Source organism: Benincasa hispida, chromosome 6, assembly GCF_009727055.1.
Source record: "Benincasa hispida cultivar B227 chromosome 6, ASM972705v1, whole genome shotgun sequence".
In the NCBI taxonomy this organism is placed as follows: domain Eukaryota; kingdom Viridiplantae; phylum Streptophyta; class Magnoliopsida; order Cucurbitales; family Cucurbitaceae; genus Benincasa; species Benincasa hispida.
The window spans coordinates 1,222,638-1,234,540 of NC_052354.1; the positions used below are offsets into that span (position 1 = coordinate 1,222,638).

An 11,903-nucleotide genomic window follows, 5' to 3' on the forward strand; every position below is an offset into this window, starting at 1 on the left:
ATGCTGAAGATATCTGGTTGACCGTTAGCCCTCTTATATGCTTCCATATAGTAGAGTGGCATCATCCAGATCGTGTGTTGAGACGCTTCAGTCTGCGATAAACGATACCTTTGTTGTCCTGTACACTCCCAGCACTACACCAAATCGATTTGAGAGGTAAGCATGACCAAGACTGACGTCGAATCCATGCAGAATATTTATCCTACTGACATGGATGACATGATCGTTGTGCACAGGGAAAATTAACAAATGGGTCAGCTGTATCAGATGACTACTTTCCCTGGTACAATTCGATCACGAGGCGATTTATCATACCTGATGGCACTTACTATTATTGCATAGTAAGAGATTTAAAATCAGACATTTTTCATATATATGATATGAATATTGTTTAATATTTTTTTTTTATTGTACAGGATAATTTTATCGGCGATGTTCAACAATATTCAGTGCAGAACAATTTACCAGAATTGGGTTCAATGTGTCAGCAAACATTGGTCAACGTAGAAGGTATTATTCAACAAACAAGACGACTCAATGTTGCTGACATCGATCAAAGACATATTTGTCGTAGACGACAGTGACAATAGGGTGAACTTAATTTAGAGGGACACGAAGATAACCCCAAGAGGGGTAAGGGCCAAGGAGGTCGTTTTTAAATCCCACATTGTATAATTTTCAAATAGTAAATTGAAGAACTAATTGTAAATATTCTTTAATATCATGGTATTTTTTTAAAATATGAGTGCAAGATGTTTTCATTGTAGATTAAATATATAATTAAGTTTAATAATGAAGGAATTTGTGGACCAATTCCTAAAGTTTTAATATTGTTGTACATCTACAATTAAAAAAAATAGTCAACAAACTTTTAAAAAAAGAAAAAAAAGATAAGCAAATCGTGGACTGGGTCTACCAGTTTGCGTTTGACCGGTCAACCAATCAGCCGACGTGGTACTGGATTAAACGGTACTCATGTACCCGATACACGAGTTTGCCACATGGAAATCGTGTACCCGGTACATGATTCCACTACCCCAATTTTGTCAATAGTTTCCCAAAACACCTATTCTTAGAAAATGTTTCCCTCCAACCCTATTTTGGTCATTATTTATTAAAAAAATTCTTATATTTCATTTAAAAGAAAAAAACAAATCTTTTAGTGATGTAGTAATATGTTGCTAAAAACTATGAACTTTCTATGACGCGGGTTAATATGTCACATAAACTTTTAGTGACATCAATTTAGACTTTGCCGCTAATAATAGCTTTTTGCGACATGTTTTCTGACGTATCGCTATAAATTAGCATTTTGGGACAAGTTTTGACTACATCACTAAAGAATTGTCACTAAAAATGAATTTTCTTGTAGTATCTCTTTAGTTTAGGCATCCAAAACACAAAATTCCTCCAAAATTCTCTTCTATTTCCTTCTCATTTTGGATTCTACCACCCAATCTATGGTCATAGAGAATAGTAGAGAAGATCAAGTGGTGGTCTATAAGGTGTAGCAAAGGAAATTCGAGCTGAAATTCAAGGATTGAAGAGTTCAACAAAGGTATGAATTTCAAAAACCCTATTTGTACTTTTTAAACATGCTTACTTGATTGTTAAAATTGATGAAATTAGAATGCTTAAAATCCTAATTGCTTTCGCATGTTGATTGTCAACACCAACACAATAGGTGTGCTCTGTCCATGTAAAAACTTTTTTAAATCTTTTTTGTATATGTTGATCGATGAATAATAACTCTATGGGCTAAATACTCAAAGCCAAGGAAAAATTTTGTTTTGCCAAGATCTTTCATTTTAAATTCTTTTTTGAGATATCCTATTGCCTTTGAAAGCTTTTTAAGAGTACCAGTTATGTTTAAATCATCAACATATACAACTATAATAGCAAACTCTGACTGTGATTTCTAAATAAAGACACTTGGACAAATTGGAGTTAATTTGGTAGCATTCTTTCAACAAATATTCACTTAGACGATTGTACCATATTCGTCCCGATTGTTTCAATCTATATACTAATCTATGTAATTTAATTGAATATAATCATCTAGAATTTGAATTATATGAGTCAGGTATCTTAAATATTTCAGGGATTTTCATGTAGATTTCATTTTTTAGAGATCCATATAGATATGCTGTGAAAACATCTATAAAATTCATATCAAACTTTTCATATACAGTCAGACTAATTAAATATCTTAATATAATAGCATCCACCATAGAAGAATATGTTTCCTCATAATCAATGTCGGTCTTTGAAAAAATCTTTGTGCAACAAGTTATACTTTATATCGTGTGACATCATTATTTTCATTTCTTTTACGTACAAATATCCATTTGTATCCCACGGGTTTTACACCCTCAGGTGTATGGACTATAGGTCCAAAAACCTCACGTTTTGAAAGTGATTTTAATTCTATTTGGATGACTTCTTTCCACTTGAGCCAATCCTTTCTATGATGACATTCTTCAATAGAAATAGGTTCAAAATCCCCATTTTCATGAATGATATCATGGGCAACATTATAAGTAAAAATGTTGCTTATAACTATATTAGTTTTATTCTACCTTTTTTCCTAAACCCTAAACCCTAAATAAAAAAGAAAGAGAAATACAACCATGGAATTATCGTAAACAAATCATAATTTTACAAGTATATCATATAAATAAGAACATGTTGTCAACTTTTAAACTATACATAGTATATATATGAGATATTAGATATATATAAACTACATATAATGAAACGTTCATAACTCAAAACACATAAACAAAAACAAACACGAAATTAACCTACCTTTTGCAAATGAAAGTGGTAGAGTCATGCTGATAACGTGTAATGAAATAAAAAGAATATGAACCCACAATGGAAGCAAGACAAGAGAGAAAAGTAGAAGAGCAGAAGTAGAGAACTAATATTGAACTCAATTGTGACATCTTCTATAAAGGCACTTTACAACCTTATTGGACATAATGGAGTGTATGTTACAAGGTAAAAATTAATGGGGGAGATTATGAAATTGGATAACCTATAAAGATTATGAATTTGTTGTAATATAAATAAGTTATGGATATCTAAATATTACATTTATAATAATATTTTCCTTAATTTAGTTGTTAACATTAACAAATAACAGATCAAGAACAAGAAAGAAAGAAAGCAAGGGGTGCACGTTTGGGGGGCCCCCTAGTTAATAAGGAAGTGGTGCTAATGATATAATTAATTTGCTTCGTTTATTTGACAATATATTAAAGATTTGAGCTAAGCTTTTATTTTGCCATTCCATACATTGATAAGCTTTTATTCCAACCTTCCATACATCACAGAAGGAGATAATAAAAATACAAGGCTTCTATAAGATCAATCTCTAGTTCTTTGTCTTGATTTCTATAAGATCAACCTTCCATACGCTTCTAGTTCTTTGTCTTGATTTTCTTCTCGATCTTATCAATGTAAAGAATTTCATCAACGACAAGAAATCATCTCTCTCCATCTTCAACGATTTTAATGCAGTTAAAGAATCCATCAACACACAAATTTGGTATGCCATACATAACACGTTGTTTAATCCATGAATCTTTACCTTGCATCATCCATAATTGAATCTTCTTACAACATATTCCATAGATGGATATAATTGCATAAAGGCTACCATTGAATTTCCCAATGTATGCATGATTGGAGGAGTAAGGGTCAACTTCTAAAATGACAATGATTTCAATTTTTTCAGTTTCAACATCAAGACTATAAATCACGAACTTATTCTCTTTTTCTCTTCATCTAGTATATGACCCCACTCAAGTAAGCAACATGATAGTAGAACACAAAAGCCAGACAGTTTAAATGCCTCCATTCATTGGTTTCATTACTGCCAAATCTCATAACCTCCATCATCAAATGAAAGTATTCTTATTGGTGGATAGCTTTGAACAATTTGTACGACTTTGTCTTAGAGATGAAACCAAATCCATAGACGCAACGAATATTCTTATTTTGTATTTTAGGTTGAGGTAGTTTGAAGAATTCATTAGTCATTAAATTTAATATGTTGTTGCAAAAACTATCGTTACTAAATTTGTAAATATATAACCGTCCATTACGAGAATTGAAAATATGGATTTTAGGCCAATCATTATTCTCAAACAAAAATGAGGCAACATAACTCATCGTACTGATATCAAGACAATGCAACTTAGGATTACAGTTAAAAGATAGAAAACAACGAAGATAGCAATTGCAATTGCGATTGGAGAGGATATCATAGAAATTGATAAGGGAAGTATTTCAAACAAATTCACAAGATGAAGCGTAATCTAAAACTAGATGATTTTAAGTTCTACATACGAGCCTACAAACTGACAAATTGCAAATAGGAAGTTTGGATAATAGTACCTTTACAATATCAGGTGGAAGCTCCTAACCCAATTTATGTTCATAATTCTCCTTTTACATTCCAACTTCTCCATTAAACACAACTGAAATGAAACCCATATTTATGAAAGAGGTATGAGATGAAAGTTGAAATTTTTCATAAATAGAATAATTATATGTTTTTCCCACTTTTTAAAATGTTGTTAAGATGACTTTCCACTCAGGAAGAATAAACAATATTAAAATGGAACACTCTAAAAAAAAGTTATGAACTCTTCATTAAACCTGGTCAATTGGCCCTAGTATACATATAGAACCATTCAAACATCATATGACAAGTATCACTTCTAAACAAATCACAAACTAACACGTGGCATGCAAAATTACTTACTATAATTGTGTGGCATTCCATTCAAGTAGGGATTGGATTGTAACCACTATATATAACTCCCAACATGTTTGCTTTTCTAAATCAACAAAAACTCTAAAAACTATATTCATCAATTTTCTTTCACAAGTTCTAACCCCTTTTGTGTTTTTTAAATTCATTATCAACCAAAAAAAAAAAAAAAAATGGATAACTCTCAAAAGATGAGCTACCATGCCGGAGAAGCCAAGGGTCAAACTCAGGTTCATTATTTTTAATATTTTATGGTATAATTAAGTTAAAATAAATGTGATAACAATTGTCCACTATAATCATTTTATTCTCAATGGATTTTGTGCTATTCTTTAATATCACTTTTTATTGTGTTATTCCATGGATTCCATTTTTCTTTTATTGTTGTTGGAGAATGTACCGTTGTTTGGTTTATGTTTGTGATTAAGGGGTTATAAAGAAACATGTTTGCGTCCTTGTGTAGGAGAAGGTGAGTAATATGATGGATAAGGCAAGCGATGCAGCCCAATCAGCTAAGGAGTCAATACAAGAAGCAGGACAACAGGTGAAAGCAAAGGCACAAGGGGCCACTGATGCTGTCAAGGATGCAATTAACAAATAAAAATACCTCCGAGTTACTCTGTTTGAGATTTTTTTCAAGGGTTTTCTTCAATTTTGTTTGTGCTTAGATTTATTATTATTATTATTTTTTTGGTATTGAATAAAAGTAGCATTATGTAATAGCCTTGAAAAAAACTAAAAGGGGTCTCACATGGCTCACGAGCCTTTTCTGCCAATAAAAGTTATGGCTAGTTATGGGCCAAAACCTAGTTTGTGTTTTCTTGTATGATTAAAATTTATAATTATTGCACAAAACATATACATAAAATTAAAATAAATTATCTATTTATAGTTCTGAGCTTTAGGGTATATTAATTTATTATTTATACTCTCAATATTTTTTGTTTGGATAAATATTATATAAGATTTATAATTTTATCAATTAATTAAACTCCTATATTTTTATAAACGAATCAAATTAAATCTTCGATGAGGATTTTCATGAAAACTATTTTTCTTTTTAAAAAGATACCTTAAACGAATCATTTATATCCAAATTACCAAAAATGAGATTCCATATGCTTTTTTTTTTTTTATGCAAAAATGCATTCTGAGTATATCCCTTTATTTTAATGTGTTTTTGTCTTTGACTTTTTGTTTGAAAATTTGAATAATTTTTTGCAACTTAAATATTACTAATCCCATCCTTAAATATTAATGGTAATTAACATGATTTTCATTAGAGTTTCATTCTCTACCTGCAATTATTGTACTAAAAAGATCAAAAGAGGGTATAATTAGTATACCAATTTATTTTAGATTTTGAACTGTTTTTTTTGTTCTTGAAATATTTAGAATTTTAACTATATCTATTTTTAGATTTTTCTTGGATAAATTATATATATTTTTTGTAAAGAATAAAATATTAGATTGATTCTTCTTTTAAAAATATATATATATTAATATTTAAATCATAATTTCACTATTAATAATAACTTTTTTTTGGATTAAACTTTTGACCTCTGGTTTAATGACAAATGTCTTATATATATAAAGAAAACTAGTTTTTGTTAAGAAAGATAATAAAAAAATTAAATGCTTACTATATCAGTATTTAAATTAAATTTTAACTAGTACTAAAAAAATTAAAATTTAACTATTGTAAAATTAAATAAAAATTTTAAAACAGATATATTAATTAAAGATTTTTTTTTATAATATTGGTTTTTTCTAAATAAAGAAATTGGTTTCTTGAATTAAAAAATTTAAGTGATTGTTGTTTAGTATTTAAATCACAAACTAATACATTGTAGGCAAATTACTTACTTGTGTGTGGCATTGCATTCAAGTAGTGTTGGATTGTAACCAAACTCCCATCAAGTTTTATATTTTAAATCAAACAAAACTCTAAATACAACTTCTAAGCTTACTTTATGTATTTTTTTAAATTTATTATAAAAATAAAATAAAATAACTCCCAAAATATAAGCTATTACAACGAAGAAGCTAAGAGTCAAGATTAGATTTACTTAGCCATATTACTATTTAAATTTAAACATATCGTCATTTCAATAATATTTTACGGTAGAATTGAACATATTAAATGAATGTGGTAACATAATAGATTCATTTTCAATGGGTTTTGTGTTATTTTTTACCGTTAATTTTTATTATTTTAATTCAGAGGTTCCATATTACTTTTATTTGGTTGTTGTTATAGAGTATCCTAGAGTAACATGTTAGTTTGTGTCCTTATATAGGAAAAAGTGAGCAATATGATGTACAAGTTAAACGATGTAGCCTAATCAATCAAGGCATAAGGGATGCTAATGTTGCCAAAGATGCAATTAACTAATGAAAATGTCTCCTGTTTTATTTTTTTATTTTTTTTTTATTTTTCTTCTCTTCGGGTTTGTTTTTGCTTAAACTTTTCTTTTTCTAGTAAATAAAGCTAGCATTATGTAATCGCTTGAAAAAATTGGAACGTTTCACAACAACTCAAAATCGTTTGAAACACTTTTAAAGTTTATTTAAAATCATATTTATCAAAATCGATTTAATAAAAACATTTTAAAAAAAAAATTCTATTCAATCCAAACATATCTTTACTTTTTTTTCTTGTCCAAAATAATTAAAAATTATAATTATAGCATAAAATATATAAAATATCAACCATTTTCGGTGATATCAACTTAAATTTATTATGTTTCATTTGGATGTTTAGATCTATAATTTTATTAATTAAATCCCTACATTTTCATAAATAATCATTTTACACTCTTAATTAGGATTGTCATTATTTTCTTTTTCAAAATTACTCTAAATGGGTAGTTCATATGCGCATATATATATATAAACATGAATCTGGACTAGTATATCAATTTATAGCTACCTTCGTTTGAGTATAGCTCTATGTATTTTAATATGTTTTGATTTTTTTTTGACAATTTAAATATTACTAATTCCATTTCTATAGATAGGAAGAGGAAAAAAGACAAACAAACAAAAGAGGCTGTAATTAGTATATCATATATTTTAGAATTTGAACCTATTTTGTTTTTGAAATATTTAGAATTTGAACTATATTTATATAATTGTAATTTTAAAAATATATTTCTTTTTGTAAAAAATAAATATTAAAATGATCCAAATCATTGTTGTTTTCTTTCATAAACACAAGTCCTCAACCTAAATAAGCTGGAAGAAGACTAAATAAAAAAAAAGTACCAAGGCAATCTTTCAAATAAATAATAATAATAATAATAAAAACAACGAAACAAACTTCCTTCCCCATAATTAAGAAAATAACTTTTGTACGTTTTGTCTTATTTTTTCACGTAAACAGAGAAGAGGCGTAATCTTTTCAGATTAGACCTCAAAGTAATCATCTACACTACTTCCTTCTCCCTCTCTGGCCTCAAACTTCTACAACACTTTCTTCTCCTCTCTTGCCCATGGATAATGCTAACTTTCTTGTCGCTGCTTTCGCAGCCTCTACTGTTGTCGTTGAGTTCGTCTTAGCGGCAAATTGTCTCATCAATAATAATTAGCCTGATATTGCATTCATTGGGATTGATATCCTAAATCTTGTAGGATCCTATAGTTTGTAATTGTAATTTATGTAATAAAATATGTGATGTTTTATTTCAAAATTAGTTGCATTAACCACAAACCAATAAACTAACATATAAGATTATCTTTGTAGCTTAAATATGTATGTAGAGACATACAGGTGGATCATGTTTAAGTGATAACCTAAATGGTCTGTAGTAGATAGATAAGGCTGGATACTTTATCCATGTGACACTACGAGTATGACCCACATTGTAGATGTTACATTTGTTGTAAAGTACTACAAATGATCTGATTCTGATCATTCATATGGAGACATGAGATGGGTTATTCTATACAAAAAAAGCTTGTATAAGACCGGACCACGAAATATTTAGTTTCATTATATAAAACCGTTCATAATGGAGACTTACATTTCACCAAGATGACCATAGGTAACATGATCTGAATCCTGAGTGAGTTGTGATCTCCTGCCTACGAAGGCGGTCATTTGATTTGTATGGATGAGAGTGGCCAGATCGCCAACTCAACAAACCTACCATTTTGGGGCTTCGTCTAATTGAGGAGCTAGAAATGCACTCTTTCCCCCATGTTCAGATAAATAGAGAAATTGCTCCCCTAAAGAATAATTTCAAGGATTGAACAATGTGGCGCCACACCCTCTCCTGGTCGAGAGAAATTTTGTCATATTTGGACTATGATTTATTGTTCATTAGAGGGATCGATGGTACTTAAGAAGTTAGATGTAATTACAGGGGAAAAAAGGTATTTTTGGCCCAACTGTATTTACGAGCAATTTGTGAAGTGTCATCGAACTGTTGACAAGTTATATCCAATGGACACATAAATATATCTATATGTGAAGAGTGCAGCTGTCGGTCTTTAGTGGAGTGTCCGGCAGTTAACGGATGATGAATAATTTAATTAAAGGAGTTTAATTAATTATTCACGTATAGTTGAAGCTTCAAGCAATAGGTCCATGAGGTCCCCTCTGTAGCTCAACAGGAATTAATGAAAATAAATTTTTGGATTAATTTGAATTGTTCAAATTAATTGAGGAAATTAATTGTATGTACTATAATTAATTTAATCTAATTATATATGATATAATTACTATAATGTATTTGATACATCATAATAAAAAGTTTATTTAAGAGGAAATAAATATTTGAATATGATTCAAATATTAATTATATGAATTTGATTCATATGATTAAATTTAATATAAATGAGAATTATATTAAATGTCATTATTGAGAGAATAGAAACTATAGGTTATATTGTATTTGATACAATATAGAATCTATAGGTTATGTGTTATATTTGATATAACATATTGAAGAAGTATATCAGCATGCAGCGGAAGCAACAAGGATCAATAAGCATTCCAATTCATTAATTTTGGCTGTAAATAAAGCATGCCCATACAATAATAAGAGGGTTTCAAGTCATATCTTTGTAGTACCTCTTCGAACTTGAATTCAACTACAAATCTTCTCCAATTCTTCTTGTGAATTACCTCAAGATCTTCCCTACTATTCTGGGACTCAAGATAAGCTTGAATGAAAGAAATTTGGAGAAGGACTCAGTGCAACAACCCACTTGAAGAACTGCTTCTTCAACTCGAATTTTTCAGCAAAAAACTTTATTGATGCCTACTTCAATTCCACTCAAATATTCTCTATTTATTGCAGGACTTTCATGCAAAGAAGATGGCTGCATGAGATGCAACTCATGCTTGGAAATTTCAAGCTTGAATGAAGTGGATGTTGTGAGAGTTACATTGGGTGAAGTTAATGGAAAAATCCAATTTTCCATTTTTGTGTTTTTCAAAATTTTCTAATTTCAATTTGATTTCCAAAATCCATTTTAATTTGAAAAATTGAAAAGTTTGTTAATTTTATTGTCTTCTTATGGATCGTAAAAGAAACCACCTTTCGTTTTTTTTGGGTAGCCTACAAATAGGCATACTTTTAAATGGCGTTCAAACTTTTTAGGATTTTGTACCAACATATGTGCTGGACAACCCCAAATTTTGAAGTGACGTAAATTTCCTTTACGTCCTCTCCAAAGCTCCTAAGGTATTTTAGAAACAATTTTTGAGGGAACCATGTTCAAAATATGCACGGCAGTTCCAATTGCGTGTCCCAAAAAAGAATTTGGTAATTGAGCATAACACATCATGGAACGAACTATGTTCAACAAAGTTCTGTTTCTCCTTTCTGCCACACCGTTTTGCTGAAGTGTGCCAGAAGTTGTGAGTTGAGACTGGATTCCATGTTCTATCGAATAGTTCTGGAATTCTATGCCCATGTACTCACCACCTCGATCTGATCGAAGTGTTTTAATCTTTTTACCTAATTGGTTTTCAACCTCGGCCTTATATTCTTTGAACTTTTCAAATGTTTCAGATTTTTGGTGTATTAGATAAATATGCCCATACCTAGAATAGTCATCAATAAAGCTGATGAAATATCCATATCCTCCTCTAGCTCTATCATTTAGAGGACCACAAAGTTCTGAGTGTATGAGTTCTAAGGGTTCTTTGACTCTAAGACCTTTTCCAGAAAAAAAGATCTTTTATTCATTTTACCCTCAAGACAGGATTCACAAGGTGGTAATGAATTGTCTTCTAACTTATTTAGATGATCGTTCTTAATTAGTCTCTCAATCTTGTTGAGATTTATATGACACAGTCTCGAGTGCCAAAGATAGGCATTTGGAGAAACTTTCTTTTTTTTATGAATCTCAGTAGTTTTAAACATCTCTATGTTCAAAATGGGTTTAACCTCAGTCGGTTTTAACAAATACCAGTTATTTTCTAATTTTGCAGAACTAATTTGTTTACTTCTTCTATTGATGAACACTTCATCATTATCGAAAGAAACTTTATAATTTTGTTCTTGCAAATAAGAGATAGATATAAGATTCCTGTTCATAGAAGGAATGTAATAAACATTTTTCAAATAAATGTACTTATTTCCTATAAATAACTTCATATCTCCACTTCTTTAGTTGAAACAACCTCCCCTGTCCCTACCTTAAAGATTGTTTCACCTTCTGTCAGCTGTCTCTAGGAACTTGTTTCCTTTGAAAAAGTACATACATGATTAGCGGCACCTAGATCAATTATCCAGGTTTTATCATTTTCCACTAAACATTCTTTGATAACAAGTAAATCATATTGATCTTGTTGTTCAAATCTTGCATTGTCATCTATATTGTCCAAAGTTTTAGATGTGTTGGGAGATGGAGGACAATCCTCTGTTAAAACTCTATTGAAGATATCAACGGCTAGTAATTTGTTTGTTAATTCGACTTTATCGTTATCTAATTCAGGAGCGCGTATTCTAGAAGAATTCGACATGCTGAAAATTTTAAACAAATTCTAATTAGCAAATTGAAACTAAATCCAAAATCAAGTTTTAGCAAAACAAGTAATAATGTACCCATAACCATTATTTATTTGCAACGATACTATAGTGAGTCAGAATACGTGCTACTGAGG

At 29.9% G+C, this 11,903-nt stretch overlaps 1 protein-coding gene across 1 annotated transcript; it reads left to right on the plus strand.

Annotated features, from left to right (window-relative positions):
• Window positions 1-4,873: 4,873 nt before the first annotated feature.
• Window positions 4,874-5,384, plus strand: LOC120080483 (late embryogenesis abundant protein 2-like). The gene is made up of 2 exons (XM_039035152.1): window positions 4,874-5,013; window positions 5,247-5,384. The coding sequence occupies exons 1-2, from the start codon at window positions 4,957-4,959 to the stop codon at window positions 5,382-5,384; spliced, it is 195 nt and encodes a 64-aa protein (XP_038891080.1). The 5' UTR covers window positions 4,874-4,956.
• The last annotated feature ends 6,519 nt before the right edge of the window (window positions 5,385-11,903 follow it).